The sequence below is a fragment of the Zingiber officinale genome, chromosome 6B (genome assembly GCF_018446385.1).
Source record: "Zingiber officinale cultivar Zhangliang chromosome 6B, Zo_v1.1, whole genome shotgun sequence".
NCBI lineage: Eukaryota > Viridiplantae > Streptophyta > Magnoliopsida > Zingiberales > Zingiberaceae > Zingiber > Zingiber officinale.
Window position 1 is genome coordinate 4,228,949 of NC_055996.1, and position 26,083 is coordinate 4,255,031.

General features: G+C 36.0%; 2 protein-coding genes across 2 annotated transcripts; both read right to left on the reverse strand.

Annotated features, from left to right (window-relative positions):
• Positions 1 to 4,349: 4,349 nt before the first annotated feature.
• On the reverse strand, positions 4,350 to 8,455 carry LOC121991747 (putative disease resistance protein At5g47280). The gene is made up of 5 exons (XM_042545775.1): positions 7,512 to 8,455; positions 6,548 to 6,939; positions 6,045 to 6,400; positions 5,747 to 5,958; positions 4,350 to 5,416 (listed from the first exon to the last, which is right to left on the reverse strand). The coding sequence occupies exons 1-5, from the start codon at positions 8,386 to 8,388 to the stop codon at positions 4,584 to 4,586; spliced, it is 2,670 nt and encodes an 889-aa protein (XP_042401709.1). The 5' UTR covers positions 8,389 to 8,455; the 3' UTR covers positions 4,350 to 4,583.
• A 3,206-nt stretch (positions 8,456 to 11,661) lies between these two features.
• LOC121991748 (serpin-ZXA-like) lies at positions 11,662 to 23,111 on the reverse strand. Its single transcript, XM_042545776.1, has 2 exons — positions 22,633 to 23,111; positions 11,662 to 12,612 (listed from the first exon to the last, which is right to left on the reverse strand). The coding sequence occupies exons 1-2, from the start codon at positions 23,026 to 23,028 to the stop codon at positions 11,785 to 11,787; spliced, it is 1,224 nt and encodes a 407-aa protein (XP_042401710.1). The 5' UTR covers positions 23,029 to 23,111; the 3' UTR covers positions 11,662 to 11,784.
• Positions 23,112 to 26,083: the final 2,972 nt, after the last annotated feature.

Genomic DNA, 26,083 nt, shown 5'->3' on the forward strand with positions numbered 1-26,083 from the left:
GCAAGAACTGGAAAGGAAAAAAAAAAGGAAGGAAGAAGAGATGTGGATAATAACTCCAATGGATAAGGTCGGCCTAAGAGACAGCAGCTGATCGATGATGTCAAATTGAATGCATGGGAACTACTGACAGTAGATCATCTTTCTGACAAATTGTAGGCGACTGAGTCCTATCCATTTATGTATATACTTCTGCTACTTTCAGAAACAGGGACCATACATATCAAAGCACAAACTGTTTAGTACTTTTGTTGATTCAATCGATGATTCGAGAACAGAGAACCAGGGGCACAAGCAATATCCATTCATGCATGAGCGCAATTATATATGTGGTCTTAAAGTGGGTCAGCCAAGAACAATGGATTTGTCTTCATCCATGCATTAACAAGATAAATAGATGGAAAGGTAGAGGAATATCATTAAAAAAAATATTTGGATTAAAGTTCTCTAAGGTGAATGCACAAGATGTCCTAAATTTTATCTTTGGCATTGATATGTGATCCTATTTGAAATCATTGGAGATGGAATACTAATCAAATTAAGACTCCTCGCTGTTAAAAAATAACTTCAAAGTACTCCTACGTATTAAAAGTAGTGTTAGTGATCGAGATAGAGAAGCGATCTCGACGTAAGCCCTCTGATACTCAAGTTAGTGATCGGTAGAAGATGAACAATAATATGAATGAATAGTAAAAATTGTGTAGTCTCACGTAATGTAAGCGTACCTACGTATGCAGATGGAGACCCCTTTTTATAGTATTAATATTTGTCTGTGCACAAATTTCAAAGCATTTCAATAAAAGGATAGATCATAAAGATGTTCTGACATCTTTCCCAAAATTGACCCATAATCTTTGCATTTGGCAAAGAGAAAACTTCTAATATACAACTTGTATATAAAATATTCACTGTCCTTCGTGGTACAAAACGCAAAAAATGAATATGAGATCATTGGACTATAGAATATTCACTGTCCTTCATGGTACAAAACGCTAAAAAGGAATATGAGATCATTGGGCTGAGGGCTCACAAACCGATTATCTTGCAAATCGACAAAGCTTTTCCTATGACTCAGTCGGCAGTCGCTTGACCTATCGGACATATAGAATGTCGTCAGGGACTCGTCCCTTACTCGGTTTATCTGTTTTAACCAAAGAGTTCAATCGGACCATCCATCCATTATGTTCGATTGGACCATAGTTCCGATCGGTTGAACTACTTGACCGAGCTATTCAGTTGTGTTGTCTTAAAGAAATCTTGGCCCTGGAGAGTGATGACATGTCTTGAGCTATTCGTTCATATTGAGAGGCTTAGCGTCCAATTGGTCTGATGGTTTGATCGGATAACCTCTTGGCCCAATAGTCCGACTAGCCAATTAAGCCAGTCGGATAACCTCTTGGCCGCGACGATTCACTTTGCTGACTTCAAGGGTTGACCCTTCTTTAATTTTGACCGTCATATTAGCTGACCTTCTAGACTTTGACTTGACTTGTGGGCGACCTCAATCATCATATCAATGTACAAGGAAAAGTAGATATATTTAGTTTTATCTATTAGAATTAGAAATATTATAGGACAATTGATTATCGAATCTCTATCCAACTTTTAAAATAATGAAACAACTTGCCGAAGCTTTGTTTTTTCATGTAAATTATCGATCCAACTTGTTTGACTTATTTTGGATGTATATATTTTTTCCAAGTTAATTACATTTGCAATGAAAACTTTGGAGTCTAAAGCATATTCAAATGTTCTTAGAATCATTTTATATGCATAAGATACTCAACAAGTATTATGAAATTGATTTATTGATAGGTTGAAATCTTAATGTGTGAATTAATTTGTTGGGCATCTTTTACAAGCTCACTTGAGCTCAAAGAGCCACCATCAACATCTGTTAAGTGTTGGTTTCATTGTTTCTAAAAGAAACAAAAAGAGTCATGTGCTCTTAAGTCTCCTCTCGACAAGCTAGTCTCATCTATAGTCGTGCGCCTCAATAGAGCCCTGCCTCAATGTCATTTCGCCCAAATCATGTCTAGATCACTTCGGCTCATGCATCACTCACCTCGTTCAAAAGCCTCATCAAGCATTGGGTGAACTAAACTCTCACGGACTCAACCTTGACCGAGCTCATTTTTACTCATCCAACTATAGTCCAAGAAAAAGAACCTAAGGTTTTAGACTTTTTGATAAGGATAAGGAAACTTTTTGAATTGGGCATAGCTCAAAACAATGGTGACTCCATATAGGACAATAAGGAAGCTTGAGGAACCATAAAGAAACAAATGAATGTGATGACTCAATCATTAGGCTTTAGTCTCTAGACTTGGACAAAAAAACAAGAGAGGGAGAAAAATGACCAAAGTTGTCAAGGACATATGATGATGGCACTAACCCTTTGGATTATCTTGATAAACCTATGAGGATGGCACACTAATGGTTCTTCAAACTCCCTTTAGGAAGTATTTCTTACTTTGAAGAATTAAGACAAGAGGAGAGCATCTCAAAGTGTAGATAACCAATGCTTACAACCTCACTAAATGGATCATGATTTGAGATTTAAGAAATTGAAAGGCGATTTCGATAAAATTGAAAACAAAGGCATGAATCACTAAATTCCCCAGCATTATATCATATATTGTGATGGACTCGCATCATTGCACTTGAGGTTCCCAATAGAATTGGGATAGTTTTTTAAATGAGATGTGTAATTCTTATGTTATCCACCTAAGAACATTAATATTTTATCAAAGGCCTGATCAGTTGTTTTTTATTCACAAGTTGATAGACATTTATGACGCCAAGATATTATAATAGATCAATATTAACATGACACAATGGAATGAACAAGTTCATATATTATTTGTTATTGTAACTCTATCTCTTCATAAACTTTACTAAATGTGAAATTTAATCGCGATTGTAGCTGTTTGTCGCTATTAAACTTCTACAATTTGTGGCAACCCATTGGATGATAAAAAACACATTTATTTTTCACAAAGACACTACTTCATTAATCATTGAAGCCTAAATATTTTTGATAATATTATTGAATTAGGAGATATTCATTGTCTTCTAGCTTAATTTAAGAATGTTGCTTCTTGAGTCAAATGTCTTTGAACTCTTGCATTCATCACACAAGGAAATGTTTCTAGAGAAACAAGTTGGCATTAGGTTTAAGAAACTCACTTCCCTCCTTGCTTCCTTCAATCACAAGGTGTCTTCCTTCTAGAGAAACATGGGCTTCCTTGGAAGGAACAACTAACTACTTGTTGCTCCCATCCATGCACTCAACTGCAAATTAACAGAAACAGATGGATTGTGCTCAGAGGAGTAAGATTGTTTGCGACTCGAATCCGATTAGATTGGTATGACTCATTAATTGATGGAGCATATCGAATTGGGTTTGACTGGGTGCATGGCTTTGTCTACATCATGCCATGGCCATCTACTACTCTGCATTTGCACGCACAAAGAGGAGAGAGAGCCCACCACCCTGATCTCATCCTCTCAATATAAACTCATCCAAAGCCAATGCAGACCTTCTCGAGCAACTCCAGCTTCCTGCCATGGCGTCGACCAATTTTAAGCCCACGCCACTCCTCTTCCTCTTTCTCCTCTTCATCCTCCTCCTCGCTCCACCTCTGCAAGCCAGGAAGCTGCTGCACTTGGAGAAGGAGAAGAAGGTTACCGTGATCCAAGCTGCAGACAAAGTTCTGCCTACCACGTCAAGATCAAGCTCTGCATCAACATCTCCCGGAGCGAAGAATAGCGAACTCGATCCGATGCTGGGGTCGGTCCCCAGCCCCGGCATCGGCCATTAACTTCTTCTTCTCCTCCTCCTTCTTCTTCCCTCTTTAACCAACATATAATTTGAGTATATTTCATTCAAAGAATTTTTGTAGGAGTGATAGCTCCATTGCTTTCTTCTCCCTCATGGTGTGGATGATGTTGTCTCTGATCTTTGATTTGGTTTGGTTTAGTTTGCACGGGAGAAGATGGTATAAGGATATTATAATTAAATTATTCAGAAAAAAGAATCAAGCAATTTGGATTCTTTAATTTTTCAACAATAGACACACTTAAAGTGTATCTAACTTTTAAATTTTCAAAAGAACACACTTGTTTTCCATTTTACCTCTCCTGCTAATTAACTACTATAGCACTATATTCAAAGAACAATACCATTATAGTACTGAATTTCAAAGAACAACACCACCGTGGCCGGTGCAATCCTCGTATCTGTAATTTTCAGATGAGAAGAAAAAAAGGACCTTGTCCATGTCAGTGTGGTGTTGAACACAAATCTTGCACAGTTTGCCTTGAGAAATTAGACCAAGAAACTAGCATCATTCTCACAACAATTTGCAATATGCATACTTTAAAATATCAAATTTAATTTTATCCTTTACAGTGACAAGAACAGAATGAAAAGAATTTCTCGATTCAGACGTAAAATACTGATTAGTTGCTTGTTTAGATGGTAAAAGTTTTAATCATGCTGTTCTAATCTCTTTTGTCAAGTAGGCTACATATGTACACCTCATAGTTATGGTTATAAGTAAGAAAGAAGTGAACAAGTAGGACTACTCTACCAGCCAATCCAAGTTGAAACTTTCTTCAGCTACCTGGACGCGTAGATCTGGTATCTCTATTTCTGCCTCTTTCCATAAGAAAGCAATATCTTCATCACAAATCACATGCCCAAGAGACTTCAAGGATGATGAGGATCTAGGAAGAGTTTTCAATTGAGAGCATTCTCTCATATCAATCTTCTCCAAGCTCATCATATAGCCAAGCTCTTCTGGTAGCTCTCGGAGATTAAAGGACTGAGAAATGTCGAGATACTTCAGTCCTTTCAACCGGCAGATAGACTGGGGTAAGCTCTTAAGAGAAGGGCAAGCACACACTCTTAGAATCTTCAGGGAACTTAGCTTACCGAATTCACAAGGCAGTTCTGATAAATCATGGCAGTTAGAGATGCTTAGACACTCGAGTGAGTTTATGTTGCAGATGTAAGGGGGAAGCTTGGTAACATCAACACAATGATCAATTGTTAGATGAGAGAGACGAGGTAGCGTTGATGAAAGATCCACTTTAGATCCTCTGAGGCTATCATTTAGTTCACATAGAATAAGAGATACTTTTCGCAAGTTGCGCAAAGGAACTGTGGTCTTTGGCAATGGTGGGACAGTTATTTTCTCAAGCCAGAGGCTCCTCAAGTTATTTAAAGATGTGAATATGGTGCGATTCTGAAGTGATGCACATGATGTACCATAGTTGATCAAGATCAGAGCCCTCAGCTTAGGCATGGTACTGAGGAAGGGTGGTAAGAAGTACACATCCGCACAAAAACTCAAAATTAGTACCTCTGCCTTGGGAAAATGCATCTGAAACCAATCTGATTCTTTCATTTCGCCTGAATCAAAGACAGATTATCAATTTTTGAATAAGCAAAATTCCAATTTTTCAATCATTCAATCAATGGCAGAAATTCCTCTATCCCTATATTGTTAGAATGCACAGAAGAAATACTGATTTCTTTGTTAAGAGTATGAATTGGAGGCCTAAGAATGAGATGCACTCTGCATAACATGCCAAATGATGTGAAAATCAAAAAACATTAGTCATTGAATGTTCCTTATCTGGTTAACTTTGTGTATTCCAGATCTAACGCAGGTAAAAGTTACAAAATATCAACCAAGAGCTATCACATGCTTTGTATAGCATGAAAAGTAGAGTTGAATACCTGTGTTAATGGAAATAATCTGCGCCTGAAACTGCTGATCCTTATTTCGCTCCCATTCCTTGGGAAGTTCATTTTCCCTCTTTGACATAATTAACCTACGCCGGGTATTTAAGGACTCTTGATTGTTAACATAAAGAGCCAAGTCCCTCAATAAGTCATGTTGGGTAACAGAAAGCTCCACATAACTGCTATAGATATCTCCAGCTCTGCTCCTGTTGAATGCAAAAACTCAGCCAAGTTAATACTATGAACATGGAAGCTTCGGTGATTCTAACAACAGATGATTATAACAACGTACTGTGCATCCTTTAACAGAGTTAAAAGGTTCTTATTCGAAAGTTCCACTAGCATGGCAAAAGCATCTTCTTCATCAAGATCATGGAGCTCCATCCATACATTGATCAGAACATCTATAGGGATCCTCTTGTCTTCTGGAAAACATCCAAGATCTAAGAAACACTCCCTCACTTTCACTGACAAAAACTCAATGGATGATGACATTCGTTCTATCAATTTATTTTCATGGGATTCACATATAGCTTCTCCTTGAGAAAGCTTATTTTTGGCTCTTAACCAAAACTTTGGAGGTTGATCTCGCAAAGAAGCACCAATAACCTTTAAGGCCAGAGGAAGCCCTTTGCACTCCTTGACAACCTGCTTTCAGCATTAAATCCAGTTAAAAACAAATGAACTCTTTGATTTGGCATGTTAAGAAGAGTATCCCTAAGAAAAAGATCATGTATAAGTTAACAGTTTCATTCTGCATCAATGAATTAGGAATGATATAAACAATGAAGTTACCTGCTTTACCAACTTCTTGTCAATAGTAAATGGTACAGATTTCAGCTCAAAAGCTGCATGGCAGAAGAGTGACAAAGCATCCTCTTCTCCTAGCAATTCTATCTCATAAGTTTTCTTAACCAGAGGGAATTTGAACCGTGAAACCACAAGAATCTTGCAGCCTGGAACTCTGAAAATAAGTTCTTCAAGCTCAGAGAGGGACCACACATCATCCAATATTATTAGAAATGATCCTTTGTCTATGGCCCCCAACTCCATCTGCCACTTTGGAATTTGATTGTAAGCACCAAGAACCATATTGCCGCTAATTTGTTCCCACAGTTTTAACTTTAAACTTTCCAAATTTGGAGATTGCGAAAGCGTCACAGAGTAAATTCTATCGTTGAAATAACCTAATGGAAAACAAAAACATAAGAGAAACAAAAAATATGAGGAAAAACCATGAACTATCCATCTCCATCTATGGCACTAGAATCTATACCAATCACATGGCCAAAAGTAAAATAAGTGTTGTAGCCGAGACAACTGGCCTAACGATTTATGTTTTGCAGGATAAAATACTTCCAAAAATCAATTAACTGATCAATGAAATACAGAGCATCAAATTTCTTTAGTCAATCTAAGAAAAGACATTGCATATGTGATCCAAGTTTAAGATTATCATTCAAGAGTGCAAAAATCAAGAATTCAATGAGAGGAAATTGAAACAACTGAAAAATGTGTATTTCATCCATGAATTAGCAGTCTTCTAAGACCTATGTCCAATAGAAATGTGGAAAAGCTCCAAACTTCTTCGGGAATAATTTTTTGCATCTTCATTTAAACCATTTGGGAGTGGAAGAGAATATCTGAACTTGTAATAGCATATAGACTCCATTGACCCAAAAGCAATTACCAATTAACAAGGGAAGAAAAGCACAAGAAATGAGAGGAGACACAACAACAACAACAAAAAAACCCTTACTTCGAATCTCTGGATCTTTACATATCTCCCTGGCAAGCGTCGTCTTGCCACTCCCTCCTATTCCGGAGATTCCAACCACTGCGTCGCTATCACTGCCCTCCATCAGCATCTCCTTCACCTTCTCCTTTCCTATCCTGATTCCGGCTCCCACAGGCTTCACCTCTTCTCCTGCTAGCATCAACCCGTCCATGATATTCGCAACCCGGAACCCAGAAGACGGTGACTTCCCCATCGCCACGGGTACTTTCCTAGCATCCGGTGAGGTAAAAAACTGCTCCATCATCGGGAAACCAGATGACAGCTTATTCCCGATCCCGAACGGCGCCTTCACGGGCTCCGCAGAGGGCTGCGCAAATCCCTCCATCGTCTTCGGCACCGGGAATCCCGAGAACGGCGCGCTCCCTAATTCCATCGGGACTTTCGAGTCGGTGGCCACCACCGGGGAGGAAGCTGCCACACTGAGGGCTCGCTCGATGCGGTCTAGGCGGGCAACGTAGTCAACACGGATGTGGTGGACGTCGGCGAGGACGTGGACGGGCATATGGCGCTCGATCCAGCGGGAGATCCAGCTTTCGATGCACTCCATCTTTCGAGCAAGCTGCACTGAGCGATAGACATTCCAGCGCGGGGAGGCAGCTGCCTTGCGGGCGAGGTCAAGGGCGAGGCGGAGGTGGTCAGCGAGATCGGAGAGCTGAGACTGACGATTCTGAGGGAGCTCGACGCCTGAGTGGCGGATCTCCTGAACGATGGGAAGCAGCGAGTCCACGGAGCGCTTCAGCTGCTCAGCCGCCGGCCGGCAGAGGTACGTACCTCGGATCACTTTCACAAGCTCCTTAATCAACTCCGTTGCAACCTCACCGGCGAAGAACGACTCCATATCAGCCGCCCGCGGCGGCGCCGCCTCTTCGGCCCGGTTTCCTTGCAATCGAGATGCCGGTTTGAACACGGAGAAACTGCGAGGAAAGTGAGGAAAGGATATATAACGTCATTTCCAGATACTCAAGAGACGTCGTTGTCATTCTTTTTAAAAAATAAATAAATAATAAAGTAATAATTTTAAAAATTAGATCAGAAAATAAATTTAATTTTAACTTTTCATCCAATAAGAATATAATAAGATGAAACATACTTTTGAATATTTGAATTTAATTTATTTATAATTGAGATGAATTTAAATTTTATTTAATAATATATTCATGACTCACGAGCCTATTCAAATTTTTATCGAATCTAAACTAACTTAATAAATATAAATTATAAATTTAAATATTTATTAAAAATTAAATTATATATTTAGAGAAAATTATAATATTATTATTAAAATTTATAATTTTATTTTAATAAATAAATTTAATATATTTATATATATGTTTCATAAATAAAGTGTAAAATCTATAAATTTAATATTAAAATTATTATTTTTTATTTAAAAGTTGATTCATGAGTTTAATGAACATTTTTACGAGCTAACGAGCCTAACATTGTGAAGCTTAAGTTTAATTTATTTATCTTAATGAATCTCGTTAAATAAATTTTTATCGAACTTCAAATAGCTCAAGAGCAATTTAATTCATTTACATCCCTACCAACAAATATTCATTTCATTTTAAATTTAAACTTTAATTCTTTTACTATTTTGATGCCTTCAACCTATGCAAAGATGGAGACGCCATTTTTCAGGCCACATATAAATTCATTTCAATTTTAATTGAGCGATGTTTCTAGATAAAAATGTGAGAAAATTTAAAATAGTAATACCAACTCAACTAAGCTCACATGAATAATGCCTTCAACCGAATGTGGGGATGGTTCCAAAATTTTAAATTTGAGAAGGGCCGGATTTGAATTTGAGATCAGGTTTATGGGTTCCTAGCTGTGCAATAACTTGCTCTGTAAAATTAACATCAAAGGTAGCATAACCAATCTGTCAGCGATTGACAGCCTAAATTTTTTCTCCGCTGCTGTGGCCTCCTAATCTTATGCTAGATCCGCCTCTATCCATGCCGTGGGAGAAAGAGTGCACGCCTACCACTAACAAAGGAGAATTCTCAGGTCAGGTCAGCAATGGATGCTCACTTTTGAAAAGATAAGATGTGTGTCCTTCTATAGAACTCATTTATTTCATGCTGATAAACATGTGACATGAATCACAAACATGGATGCAATAATGGTGGGCAAAAGTCTGTGTGTATAATAAGACTTTGAGTTAATACTTATTCATCATTTATTTTTTTTATATTGACCTGGGACAAATTAATAGGGACATTAGAATGAACATAGTTATTTTTTATCATCGTGTATAACAAGACTTGGACAAAGTGCTATGTGTTTAGCATAATGAATAAGGTTGGATCTTTTGGCCGGCAAATTTTTATCAACAGAGCTCGACAATGACCTTTTACTTTGTTGTCTTTATTTATAATTGTTTTTGCTAAGTTTTAAAATAGAAAAATAGTTTAGTATTAATTAATTATGTTATGAGATTAAGTTGGAGTTTAGTTTAGGGATTTAGGAATAGATTTATTTCTAAATATTAGAATTTTATATTTAGAATGGAATTAAAATTTTAAAATAAAATCTAAAAACTTAGATTTTGGTGAAATTCATTTTCTCCCTTGAGTTTTGATGAACATAGAAATTAGAATTAATTTTTAGACGAAAATATCTTTAATATATTTGTTTAATTTTTTTTTCATATCATTTTTTCTCTCTTTGTTCTCTCTCATCATACTTTTTCTCTCTTCATTCTATCACCACACTTTCTCTCATCATCCTTGATCTCTCTCAATCTCTCCCATCATAGACTCTCTCCACTATTTTCTCTAATCACACTTTCTCTTTTTTTTGTTCTCTCTCATCATACTTTCTCTCTTATCATATTTTCTCTTTCGTCATTCTCTCTCATGATACTCTCTCTCATCATGTTCCCTCAGAACGATCTAATAGCTAGTGCATGAGGTGCTGTCACCATGAGGTCTGGGGTTCAAATTTTAGCGCTAGACACTGAGATAAATGTCTCTCTGATGAGTCAGTCATTATTTCAAAAGCTAGTAGCCGCTCGTGATTTACCTCCTTTGTATTGATCCTGAGACGAATTGACAGAGGTACTAGAGGCCAGCGTAGTCATCTTTTATCACCATACTCTCTCTTATCATATCCTCACAAGACGATCTAATAACTAGTACATAAAATACTATCATTATAAAAATAATACCCATACTCATATCTATTCTCATTCTATACCATTATAATTCTTATTCTTATTTTTATTTTTTTGGAAAAATTAAACACCACCTAGATAATTGTGAATTGACCAGAGGATATATTCCTTGTGTTCTAGAAGTTAAATTTGATTGGAGCTAAAGAGTGGAATGAATTCAAGACAGAGACAGCTGGGAAACACAAGGGCCACAAAAATTCAATAAATTAAGCAGAAAAATAGAGAGTCAATAGAGATGATTGAACTCTTTCAGTTTAAATATTTACTATCTAATCCATTTAGATATTCATTTTTTTACAAGCATGGTGATCTACCGAGTATCCATTTAAATATTCAGTATGTGTCCTCGTTCGAGAACTCAAAGATAGTAAGCAGTATAATTAGATACTTAAATCCGAATAATATTTTATTGGCACTGGATTCACAATCCTTGATTTCGACGTGCATTCGGATTTAGGGAATAGAAAAGCCACTTGCTCACCATGGTGGCCGAAAGCTTTGAATTCCTTGTCCACCAACAGTGACCGTGATGTTGATGTCAATGTCATCCATCAGACTTTGGCCTTCTGGTTCACACCGGCATTCTCTTCTCAGAATTTGGTCAGAGGTTTCATCTGATCGAGCATTTGATGGAATGACTTTTTATGATAGAAAATGAGAAGCTGTGAGAAAACTTGAACCCTCTTGGTGATATTTCGCAATTAACTGAGTTCTTGAATCTGTTCAGCAAGAAGCCACAGTCAAATGACCAGAAATGATTAAAGAGATACCTTACCTCATTTGAAGATTTATATATATATATATAAACTTACATCTCCCACAGATTTAGATAGAGACCCGGATTGATCATGACCGGCATCGATCTTGCCAAAAATACTCAGTAGAAAGAAATAGAGAACAGATGTAATGAAGTACAGGAATTAGTTAGCACTAATCAAATGCATCACTAGGGAACAAAAAACACTTTATTAATCACTAAAAGGATCAGTATCTGAAAATAGATACATTCCTAACACCAACCAGCAAATGTTCTTGCATGAAACTCGGTACATTTCAGGGAAAAAAAAAAGATTGGCCAAGTTCCAAGGAGATCGACTGAGCAATTGATGGATTAAGAACATGCCCAGTGAACAGCACCACGCCTGTCGTGTCTTCTCTAATCAGGAACATAAATGGGTGATCAGCTTCAAAGTTCAGAGGATTCATAGGTAACGCCATTGATGTTATAGTCCCCAGTGCAGCAGAAGCAGCAGCTGCTACTGTTCCTTCTTCGTTGACTTCAATAAAGGATTTGTGGAAAATCGATGATACAAAGAGGCTACGTCCAAAAGGCGAATCCACCATTTCTGACAAATCTGCATCTGCACTGAAAGGTGAATCCAGACCCAAACCTTTCAACACAGCAGATGCTTCAAATCCGAATGATATCTTGAATTTGGGCATCTTGAATTTATTCACTTCGACCTTTCGCATGGGAAGATAACGTGTCAAGAGCTCAGATTCACTGTTTAACTTCTCCTCTAAATCCCATAGACCATCTTTTGCGTCTGGTAAGAAGATATACATGGAGAATGACCTTTTATCTTTACCTTGCTTATAGGGAAGCCTAAGAACCTTGAATCCATCATACGAGGACAGAAATTGTTTTTTTGTACTAGTTATGAAAGCCACTTCAACTGATGTTCCATTAAGCAGGTAAAATTCAGAGTTCAATGTCTTGGATGCATCAAACTTTTCAGTCCAGGAGCCTTTGAAGTAGAGTGCATTCCCCAACACCAATCTAGTGCCTTTATCAACAGATCCAGGGGGGAGGAGCTCTTTGATCAAGTTTGAGGTAACGTTTTCAACCCAAGAGTTAACTTCATTTAGAGCCACATCAGCCTTTATACAAAAAGCAAAAAATTTAGTATATTGAAAAAAAAGGATAACTATCAGAAATGAATATCATGATCACCTTCTGAAACAACTCCAAAACAGCGGTAACCGAACATCTAGAACACTATGCAAAAAGGTCGTAAATATGCAACCAACTAATTTTGTAAGTCGAGAAACAATGAGAACATTTTACATTTTCCCATTCACTTTGTTTTTATATGGCTCCATAAATCCCAGATAAATGGTACCGTTAACTACTGATCCGGTTGGAAAATGAATGTTGGAGATTGAAACAATGGATTCTCAATTCATAGCAATGCCAATATTGAAACACGTCCACTCAATTTGTAACAATGGATTTACTTTCTTGTGTTCATTATCGTCCTCCAATACAAGTACGTTATTTCCTTCAATGAGAGCTTTCTCCTTCTGATTTTTTTTCTCCAAGTTAAAGGGCATTATCTAACTTTTCCCTTTGAGGATTAGATGAAGCTATCAAATTAAGATTTCTGGATGATTTAGATGAAGTATTAAAAAATATTCCGCCAAATAAAATGATTTTAATAGGAGGTGATCTAAACGATCTATCACATAGAATCATTACCTTTGTTGCATGAATCGATACTCCCAACAGCAACTTTGATACTTCGGTAGATCTTAGCGCGATCAAAACGCCTACGCCTCTACGATATCCACATGAACACGTCCTTCGTTCGTCACACGAACTAAGCCTTCGGAGAAGAACTAGCTTCGTAGTGCTAGCCACACACGGTGATTCGACGAAGTGAAAAATAAGGAATATGAGAGGGTATGGTGTTATGAGTTTAGAATGAAAAATGAAGAAGGGAAAACTATATTAGATTTTACGATAGCAATGACCTTATATTAGCTAATGCATTTTTTGAGAAAAAAAAACATTTAGTCACGTTCAAAAGTGAAAATAATAAATTACAAATTGACTTTTTTATTATTAGAAAGAAGGATAGAAAGATTTATAAAGATTGCAAGGTCATTTAATTACCCAATATAGATTAGTAGTGTTGGATATACACTTCAAGCATAATATTAATAGAAAGAAAATATATGTGACTCCTAGATTAAGTGGTGGAAATTAGAGGATGTGGAACAAAATATATTTAAGAAGAAGGTAGGAGTACAAGTATTAGGTGAAATATATGGTGACTCTAATACAACATAGGATAAGATGATATCAAAATTGAAAATAGTAGCTAAGAGTGTACTCGATAAGACAAAGGAACATGCACCACTAAATAAGGAATCTTGGTAGTGGAATGAGAAAATATAAGAGAAAGTGAAGGAAAAACGAACAGTTTATAAAGAATTATATATTTGTAAGAACTAGGAAAATTTTAAAAAATATACTATCCAAGAAAGAGGCTAAAAAAAGTAGTAAATGAAGCAAAGAATGAAACTTTTAAATGATTATATCAAAAATTGGATACAAAAGAAGGGGAAAGAGACATTTATAGAATAGCTAAAGTGAGAGAAAGGAAGACAAGAGATCTTGTCCAAATAAAATATATTAAAGATGAATATAATAGGGTACTAGTAAATGATAGAGAAATAAAAGAACGATGAAAGAGGTATTTTTATCAATTTTTAATGAAGGTTTAGGTGACCAACTTAAGTAATTTAATCAGGTCAAATGAGTATAAAAAATTAAATTTTTATTGTAGAATTCAAACTTTAGAAGTAGAATAAGCTTTAAATGAGATGCACAATAGAAAAGTCACTAGAATTAGAATATCATCTGGTGTAGTGAAAAGTCACTAGATCATATGATATTCCGATAAAGGTATGGAAGTGCTTAGGGAACAAGGTATTGAATGACTTACAAAATTATTTAACATGATATTAAAAACGAAAGAAAGGGAGCCTTGACGCAACGGTAAAGTTGTTGCTTTGTGACCAAAAGATCACGAGTTCGAATCCTGTAAACAGCCTCTTGCAAAAAGCAAGGTAAGGCTGCGTACAATGGATTCTTCTTATGGACCCGCATAGATGAAACTTCGTGCACCGGGTTGCCCCTTATATTAAAAACGAAAAAAAATGTCTGATCCATGGAGGATAAGTACTCTAATTCCTTTATATAAGAATATGAGAGACGTATAAAATTGTGTAAACTATAGGGGTATTAAACTAATGAGTCATACCATGAAACTTTGGAGAAAAATAATAGAAAAAAAATTAAGAAAGGAGACCACGATGGCCGAAAATCAATTTGGGTTCATACTTGGAAGGTCGACAATAGAAGATATACATCTTCTTAGACAACTAATTGAAAAAATATCAAGAGCAAAAACAAGATCTACACATGGTATTCATTGACTTAAAAAAAAAATTATGATAGAGTCCCAACAAAAATTATATAGAGAATTCTAAAAAAAGACGTGTTAACGTAATATATATTGAACTAATTAAGGATATGTATAAGGATGTAACGATCAGAGTAAAGGCTTCAGGCGGAGTAATTGAAGCATTTACAATAAAATAGGGTTATATCAAAGATCTGCTCTAAGTCCTTATCTTTTTTACACTAATTATGGACGAACTCACTACACATTCAAGACACAGTACCGTGGTGTATGTTATTGATAGATGATATTGTTTTGGTAGATGAAACACGTGAAAAAATAAATGCTAAACTAGAATCTTGACGGGAAACACGGAAAAGTTTTAGTCTTAGTAGAATAAAAACAAAATATATAGAATTTAAGTTTAGCAATAATAGACGTAATGAGATTGTTAAAATAGGAGATGATAAGTTGCCCGGAACCAAGAGCTTTAAATATTTAAGATCATTTATGTAAAATGATGGAGGGATTAAGAGAGATGTCTTACATAGAATACAATCATGATGGTTGAAATGGAGGAGAGCATCGGATGTCTTATGTAACCGTAAAGTACCTCTAAAACTTAAAGGAAAGTTCTACAAAACCACAGTTAGACCTGCTATGTTTATATGAAGCTGAATGTTAGACTATGACTCAAACACATGAGCAGAAGATGAGAGTTGCAGAGATGAAGATGTTAATGTAGATGTATGAACATACAAGGATGAACAGAATAAGAAATGAGAACATTAGAGAGAGTCGAAATTGCATCTATTGAGGGAAAACTTCGAGAGACACGTTTAAGATGATACAGGCATGTACTTAGACGACCAATAAGTGCTCCAATTATGTGATGTGAAACTATGACAAACACACATATCAAACGAGGAAGACTAAAAAAGACCTAGTTAACAACAATAAAATAAGATAAAATTTATTTAAGCATAGATGATGATATAGTAGGAGATAGAGCTCAATAGCGTAAAAAGACTCATATAGTCGACCCCACCTAATGGGATAAGGCTTGGTTGTTGTTGTTGTATTTAGGAATTTTCCAAATCCTTCCAAGAATGTGATGAGGATTCATCAAAGCTCTTTTTATTCTCTCTCTTCTAATTGTTTAAGACCCCTTTGCAACTTATAGAATACTTCCATTACACTACTATTATCTACCAAGCAGAAATATTAAATTTACTAACAAAGAACTTTTTGCTTACCATGTCATCTGATAGGAACATTTCTTCTTGCATACCCTAAAATTCCTTCATCATCACATGTCATTGGTATACATCAAAAATATCATTTGACATTTAGTTTAGGATGTGGCCATGACACATAATATCATCACTCTCCCATTTATTCCTCGTAAAGCTTGGAAGTGTTGAGGGCATAGACCACCTTCAACATTGTGAACCTTGATGCATCTCTTTTGCCCACGTAAAGGTAGAACCAACAAACCTCTCCTGTATGAGACTTTCCATCTACTTAATCATCAAAAGGGTTAGGTTCCCTAGTAAAAAATTAAGATTTAAGAATGATGAGAAATGATCGTCCCAACGGTGCTCAATCAAGGTCCTAAATTTCCTTTAAGAAACAATCAACTGTGTAAATAAGAGTCTGTGATCCACTTGACTCAAAAATAAAATTGTCAAAATTCACTTATCAAAGTATACTTTATCTATAGAGGCAGAAGGTTGTTGTTGTTGGAGGGAGAGAGATGGTTGATTACTTATGAATTTCCAATTGAATTTGAGGGCTTAACCTAGCCTAGCCCTTGTCTTAGATTAATCCACACCCTTTAATGGTATATCTTTTGAGATGCAATCATCTAGGTTTGGGTTGGCCACTTGGATGATTTGGACAATCTGGAATATCACCAATTTAAAACAATAGTTCATCAAAATTTGCTAGGTCGTTATATTGCATCACTTGGCCTGAAATAAGACCATTGGCACACAACCCCTTGGCAGGCCCATTGTCCTACTTGTTGGCCTAGCAAGAGAATAACATCCTGTATGACAATTAAATGAATGTGGCTATAAAGATATCTTTTAAAATGCCCCATTATGTTCCTATGTGAAATTAGAACGCTTAGACATCTTTTAAAAAGCATGATTCTAACAGTATGATTTAACAAAAAATATCATGTTTCAACAATGGTTGGTTTTGCAAAAACTATATGTAGAAAATAATTAAATACTCGTGGAGAGTCAATCAAATCATGGGTGAAAAAGGAAATAATCAATTAAATTGATTTATTTTTGGTAGAATAGTTTGCTTTTTATTAGATACGATTGAAGCTGAAAGATTTTAAACAAGGTTCAAAGTCTGTGACACAATATTTCACTAATCTTCAAGATCTTTGGTAGGAACTCTTGACACAATACTTGTCAAAATTCGCTGCAATATTGAAAACGAGCGTGTGTTTGATTTTTTGGCCGGTCTTGATCATAATTTGGATGAGGTACATATGGTCATATTGTTGCATGTGACTCATTCCCATCTCCTGAAGAAGCCTTCGCGGAAGTCCGACGGGAAAAGCTTGTCATAAGGTCATGCTTACTAAGATTATTCCACCACAATCCATTATAGCAGTGTTGGTTTCCATAAAAAAAATCCGTACCAAATCAAACAAATGTTCTTGATGTTAACACTGCAACTAGCCTGGCCACACTAAGGATGTTGGGAAACATATGGGAAACCACCAAATTGGCAACCTCGGAAAAGGAATGAAGGTCGTGGATTTCATATGCAATCGAGCCAAGAAAAACCTGCTATCTCCGATGTTCCTGCTTCCTTCACCAAAAAGCAGATTGAACAATATTGCAAATTCTCTAATCAAATGGCCTTCAATGCGTCTTCCAACTTTAATGTTGGTTCGTGCTCCATAACTTAATCTGGTAAACTCAATTCATCCTCTCTTAACCATTCAACGACCCCTTGGATCATTAATTCTAGAACCTCTGACCATATGACAAGTGACTCGAGTCTCGCCAAACTATTGTTATGATTGATCATGATTCATTAACTGTAGTTGTTAGCATAGCTGATATTCAATTATCTCAGCACATCATTCTGAAATCTGTTTTTCGTATACCTGCTCTAAAATGCAATTTGATCATTGTTAGCAAAATCACCCCTTGATAATCAGTGTTTTGCTAAATTCTTATGGTGTCATTTTCAGGGCCTACTATCAGAGAAGACGATTGGCGATGCTAGAATTTATGAAGGTCTTTACTACTTCGAGGATAATAATAGTTGTCTTTGGTGTCTCATGTTGCTTATTTTAGGTTCTAGTAATAGAGAAATAATATCTTGGCACTATCGTCTTGGCCATCCTAGTTTTGGTTATTTGAAACGTTTATTTCCATCATTGTCTACTAATAAAGATCCATTGTCTTTCAATTGTGAAGTGTGTCAACTAGCCAAGCATACTCGCACCCATTTCCCTCCCAAAGGTTATAAACCATCTATTCCTTTTTCATTAATTCATAGTGATATTTGGGATCCCTCATAAAGTTACACCTCTCATGGGAAAAGATGGTTTATCTCATTTATTGATGATCATACACGAGTTACTTTGGTTTATATTCTTAAGGAAAAATATTAAACCAGTAATATCTTCAAAGCCTTCCACAAAATGATCTGGACTCAATTCCAAGAAAATATTCAAATTCTTAGAACTGACAATGGAAAAGAATATTTCAATGTCATTTTAGGTGACTATTTATTAGAAAATGGAATTGTTCATTGAGCTCATGTGTCGATACTCCATAACAAAATGGAGTTTCTAAATGTAAAAATCGTCATTTGTTGGAAGTTGCTCATGCCCTCATGTTTACCATGCATGTTCCAAAATATTTATGGAGCGATGCAATCCCCACAGCTGCGTCTTATCAATCATCTCCCTAGTCACTCCATAAACTTTGTCACAACTTTGGCTCTTCTCACCCAAACATATCCACAAATTTCCAACCTCAATAATCTATCTTTGAAGACATTTGGATGTATGGCCTTTGTACATATCCATGCCTATAAGCATAACAAGCTTGACCCTCGAGCCATTAGAATTATTTTTGTCGGATACTCTCCTACTCAAAAAGGTTATCGATTGTCAACACACAAAGAAGACATGGGTTACTTGTGATGTCACTTTTTTTTAAGGTTCCTCATATTTCTCTCACTTTGCTTCAAGAGGGAAAGGATGACGAAGTTTTAAAAATGGTGGAAGAGGAGAACCCAAAATGGTCGTGTTACAACACACGGTCATGTTCACGATACCTAGAGTGTACCACGGCCTCGCCGTGTCACACCACATGACCGTGGTGAATGCCGCGAAGATGATCATGATCTCCAGAATTCGACACGGCATGATCGTGTCACACCACACCGTCATGGTGACGCTATGGCAGCCATGGAACTCCCTCAAATGACGAAACTCTTCCTATCCTTAATGTTAATTGGGACACCACACCTCCCTCCATGTCTGTTCATATCTAAGTCAGCCCTCAAATTAGTGAAACAGGGGAGTGTTGAGTAAAGAATCGGATATCTTAGTTTATTTGAGGAAAAAAAATTTCAAGCTAAAGAATAAATTGTGAATTCTAGCCACCGCCAAGAAGATGAATTGATGGTAGATTCCTATAACAAGTCAGGTATATTTCTTGATCTTGATATACCAATTGCATTCAGAAAGGGTGTCTGATCTCATACCAAATACCTCATTTCAAACTTTCCTATGCTAATTTATCCTCCACATTTCGTGCTCTCTTCAAAATTGTCTAGTGATTGATTCTTAGATTTGTCATGGAGGCACTATCTATTCTTGAGTGGAAGATTGCTATTTTTAAAGAAATGCATGCTCTCAAACAAAATAATACATAGGATTTGGTGGAATTACCACAAGGGAAATGTGTTGTTGATTGCAAATGAATTTTCACAATTAGGTACAAGGCTGATGGTTTAATTGAAAGACACAAGGCTCGTTCGATGGCAGAGGCTTTACTAAAACCTAGGGTTGTAAATGAACCAAACATTCATGAACAAGCTTGGTGTTCGGCTTGGTAAAAGCTTGTTTATGTTCATTCAGTATACATAAGATTAATTAAACAAACAAGCTTGAACAGCTCGTTAAGCTAAACAAACAAGCTTAAACATATATGTATTCAGCTCGTTAACGTTCGTGAATAACGTTCGTGAACAACGTTCGTGAGCAATGTTCGTGAACAACTTTCATGAACAATATTCATTAATAAAACTATTTAAATATGCTAAATAAACAATAAAAATAAATTAAATTAATTTAAATTATCAAGTTTAATAATCAATCAAACAATTAAAAGTTTCAAACAATCAAACAAGCTTGAATTAAGAGCTCGATAACATATAAACGAACCAAGCTCAAACCAAGGTCAAGCCAAGCTTGAATTGAGAGCTCTATAACATCTAAACAAACCAAGTTCAAGCTCATAAAAAATAAACCAAGTCAAGCTTGATCAATCATTTCAAAAGCTTGGTTCATTTTAAGCTCGGCTCGGCTCGGTTACCTTATCAAACAAGCTTGCCTCAACTCGACTCAGCTTGTTTACGGCCCTACTCAAACCTATGGGATTGATTACAAACTTTTGCTCATGTTGCCAAATTTAATATGTCAAAATTCTTCTATCTTTGGCAACGAATCTAGACTTTCCATCACATCAGCTTAATATAAAAATTGTTTGTCTTAATGAAGAGCTTGAAGATGAGGTTTATATGAATCAACTTCCCGAATTTGAAGAAAATTTGGGTGATAAAACGGTATGCAAGTTCAACAAATCTCTCTATGGTTTAAAAAAGTCATCTCGCGCCTGGTTCTGTTGATTCTCCAAGGTAATTAAGAACTTTGGATATATTCAAGGACAATCAGATTGTACACTGTTTGTGAAAGACTCTCATAGAGGAAAACAGAGCTGAAAAAACAGTTGTGATTATAAGTCAAGGATATATTGAAGGATATATTGAAGGTACTATGCTACTTCATTGTGATTATAAGTCAAGGATATATTCAAGGATATATTGAAGGTACTATGCTACTTCATTGTGATTATAAGTCAAGGATATATTCAAGGATATATTGAAGGTACTATGCTACTTCATTGTGATTATAAGTCAACTATCAGTATAGCTCACAATCCAGTTTAACATGATCGAATGAAAAATGTAGAGGTTGATCGTCATTTCATTAGAGAAAAGGTGGATGAAGGCATTATCAATATTGAATATATCCCTACATCTCACCAACTAGCTGATTTTATTACAAATGGATTATATGAACAAACTCATAAATTTCTTGAAGGCAAGCTTGGTCTCATCAACCTCAACGGTCAAGCTTGAGTGGGTGTAAAAAATAATCAAATCTTTCATGGTGGAGAGTCAATCAAATCATGGGTGAAAAAGGAAATAATCAATTAGATTGATTTGATTGAGAATAATTTATTTTTGGTAGAGTAGTTTTCTTTTTATTCTTTCCTTTTTTATTAATTATTATTGTATAAAAGTGTATCTTGTATTCATGAATAATATTAAGTGAGAATTTTTTTTACTATATTATATTAAGTAGGAGTGTTTTGCAGGGAAAAGATTGGGAGGGGTCCCCCCAATATTCCTTATGAAAAGTTGAGGCCTTAATAGAGCAGCATTATTGGAAGGGAGGGGGGAGGTGGGTAAGACCTTTTGTAATTGAAAAAAATGGTGAATATACTGTTATTGCTTATGTAGTTCTTATCCTGCAAATTGAACTCACTTGCAATATTTTTATAAATGTTTAGCATAAATTATGGTGACACGTGAATAATAAGGACGCAAAACTAAATTAGAAGCATTTCTTTTGCATCTTTGGAAGAATGTTTGAAATGTAACCATATCTAAATTTGTGATCTACAATACATCAGGCTCCTCAAATCTGTGATGTAGAGACAAGAGAGGTGCTTTGATCTTTGGTAAGGCAACGACTGCTACCTAAATAAGACTGTCCTTGAATCACAGTGCCAATTTTGAAACAAAAGAAGGTAAATGATGTTGGTGGAAAAACTCAGAAGCATGAACAACTAAGTAGTAAGAAGGTTGATCAAGGTAGCAGAACCAACTCTTTCTTCTCACCAATACTCTATTATAGCATTTCTCTGAACAAGGATGTTTAAAAAATAACAAAGAAACATGTGAAGAGAACAAGATTAAAACACCTTATTCATTTAATATTGTCAGCTAATTTGCAAATGACACATAAGAAGCTAGATAAAATCATTCACAGTGATACACTACTAGCATCAAATTTACAGTTTGTGCAAAATAAACTTCTTTCTACAAGTGCAAGCATACAGATATCAAAATGCATAAAGCTAGCATTTTGAAGGCATTGTGCCGTTGACAGCCAAATATTCTCTTAGAACTCAACATAGTTGTACAAATTAGGACTAAGAATATGGCCAAAAAAAATGGGCAGGGGACCAGCCTCAACCCGTGGACAGAAGTATCATTATCAACATGATAAGACCCACTCCTAAAGAGAAGAGAATGAAGGTGGAAATCATAAATTTGCAGGTAATGAATCGAGTGCAACCAAATCGTACTGGAATGGCTTCGATGATCAAATGGTACAGGAAATAAACATTTATGTAGGAGAGGAAAAACTCACATTGGTTTGGAAATCCACTGCGTTGACCTCCGCCTTAAACTTATTGATGACAATATCATTAAAGGATGGCTTCAGCGGCAGCGAAGAGTCAACGAAGACTCCGTTAGCGAAGGAAACCCTTGGCCCACCGCTTGGCAACCCGTCAGCAAGGACGAGTGCGACTATCTGCGAGGAGAGGGAGCTGAGATCGGCTAGCTTTCCACTTCTGATGCCGAGGAAGGAGACGGTTTGGTTGAATGTGTAACCACTGGAGCCGGCAGCAACGAGGGCGAGGGCGAGATGGACGGACAAGGGAGATAATACGAGGTTGGTGTCGGAGGCGATGGCCGCGCCGACGTGCTTCGAGAGGGAGATGGCGAAGGAAGTTTGGCGACCGATCAACACCCTCAGGGCCATGTTCACAGGAGACTGGGACAGAGGAGGGAAAATGGAACGTCGGTGAGTGGAGAAGACGAGCGCTTGCGTGACTGAGTCATTGACTATTTGAGCCGTTCGGGTTGGATTTGGTAATATTAAACCGGATTTCAGTAATCAAATAATTACTTTATATAGATTAAAGTTTATATATAGATTAAAGTTAAATATGTTAAATTTTGATTTTTTTTATTGTCAAAATTAAATTTTATTGATAATTTTAATTTTTTACTATTAATATTTATATTTGGTTTGGTAATTTATTTTTATAATTAGTAAAAACTTGATCGGTAATTTTTAATTGTTTATAAATAAAATTTAATTTACTAATCAAAATTAAGTATATATTTTTTTAAAAAATATATTTTAAACCATATTTGAATCTCTCATTAATGTGAGATCTCTCATAAGAGTCTAGTACTTAATAACTATATATGCTATTCAAATAGGTCACAAATAATAATTTTACCATTGCATTAATATTCAATATTTTTTTAAAATAGTAATTATAATATATATATATTAATAATATTATAATAATTTATTATTGCTAAATTAGTTAGTATTTTTAATATTTTATTGACAAAATTTAACTAATTTTATTTAATTAAAAATATTTATTATATATATATTATGTTTGAAAGTTTAACCTAAAATCATTTTTATTTTAAAAATTGTACTAATAAAGAAGTGAGATTTGATAAAGATAACGTTATAGCTAGATGACCTAGTTTAAATGTTTTTAATAATATTTTTTATATTAAGATCTTAAATTTATTTTTATGCATAGAGCTTCAAGAATCGTTAAGACACCCTGATACCCAAAATTAATCAATAAAGTTAATTGAATTTATAAAAAAAATATTTGCTATATATCTTTTCGTGTCAAAGTTTTTCTAAATAGTTATTCAGATCTTATAGCTTAATTAACTTGGACGTTAAAACCATTAATTTAGATTGGACGTGTCAAATTAGTTGGCCCCATCAAATAATTTAAAAGTATTAAATTCAAATTTTATCAACATATTTAAAGATGAGTCTAGGCGGACCAACAGGTATGAGCCTACGATCCACATGGGTCTGAGGCATGCTTGAGTTGTCCCGCGAATTATAGGAAAAAAAATTCCTAAAACTTAAAACTAAACTGGATGGATTAGTAGGTGTGGCTTAGTCATCTATTATGCTTTCATCTTGTTATTATGGTATAATGTATTTTTAATCTTTGGTCTTTTCTTCTGCTGTTATTTTTCTGGAACAAGTTAAGAAAGAATATAATTCTATGGAGCACCCTACCACTTAAGTTTCAACTCATTCATCTTCTTCTCAACTAATTCAACAATTATTTTAATGGTAATTACTATCATATCATCTAAATCCTTTGACCTTCGGGTTGGTATTTATCAGATTTATATTAACTATAATTTAATTATAAAATAGCCCACCCCACATTTACTTTTCCTTATTTTCTGATTTGGTACCTAAATTACATATAAAATATTTTACTTAGCTATAGAACAATTGAAATTAGAATTCTAACTAGATTTTGATTAAACTTTTTTTCCCTTCCTATCCCTTATAGAACAAAACTTAAAACTTAGATGTCATTCCTTTTCTAGTCTAGTCTATGTAAAACATAGTTTGGATCCTCTGTCTTTATTTTTCTCCATCTTCGTGTCTCATTGTCGATCAAATGGATCATATTAAATCTCAAGGTATCATGACATCTTTAAAATATGTGCAGTATCCTCGTGATGTGCAAAACATCTTTGAGATTTAATCTGATCCGTCCGATCGACAATAAAACACGGAGACAGGGAGAAATGGGAGCAGAGGATCTGAACTAATGTAAAACATTGTATAGGTAGATCAGTTTTCTAAAGAATAACTATGTCTATTTTACTAAATTAAATGAAATATATTTTAGATGCACCTACAATAGAAAAATAATGAACTCAACAGCCTCCAATGAAAACATTGGCAGAGAATATCTATATCTAAATTTTAAACTTTTTCAAGACTTAATTGACTTTTATATATATATATATATATATATATATATATATATATATATATATATACACACGAAAGTATTATCTTGTGACATCAATAGTGCGGTTGCATACAATTTGGTTGACATGGACATGTCACGTTAAAGAGAAAACAGTCCACAGACGTCGATCGCTATTCTCTCTCTCACCTCCCGTCGGTCGTCGCTAATCTTCATTGGACGCCGGCAGATTGCCCTCGGCCGGGTCGCGATCGGATTCCAACCCGATCGCAACCGGATTCCGGCTGGATCGCTGTCAGATTCCGGCCCGATGGTGGCTAGAATCCGATCGTTTCGTGGCCAGAATCGGTCGCGACTCTAGCGGAAGCAGCGCTGCTGATTCTAGCCGCATTCCACTCAGAATCCAATCGCGATCTGGCCGGAATCCGATCATGATCGGATTGGATTTCTTGGCCAGAATTGGTCACGACGCTAGCGGACACAGCGCTGCTGATTCTAGTCATGATCCGGTTGGTAATTGGCCACGATCCAGTCGAAATATGGCCGCGATCCGGCCGGAATACGGTCGTAATCGGATTTCGGTTGGATCGCGATTGGATCGTGGCCAGAATCGTGTCGGAACCCCTGGGGTTTAGATTCCCCGTAGGTTGTAGTTTTGGTTTGGGTAGGCGGACGAAGGCTGTCGTCGGTGGGTGGTCGTCGGTGGTGGGTGGGCAGCAGTCGGCGTCCAGCGGAAGGCCGGCAAGTAAGCGACAGTCGGTGGTTTGGAGCTTGCGGCGAGTCGGCGAAGAAGATGAGAAGTAGCGTTTTTTTTATAAAAAAAACATGGCATTTCCACTAGGGATGCACCGCACCAAACCGCATGTAATAAACCTATATAAACCCTATAAATGGGGGGGGGGGGGAATTTATTTTGAAATACCCTATTTAAGTTGGGAGTTAATTTAGCCTATCTTTATATTACAAAACCTAAGTTTTAATCATCGTCCCTCTATCTCTCTGCCCTGCGCATCTGTGATCGTAGCGTCC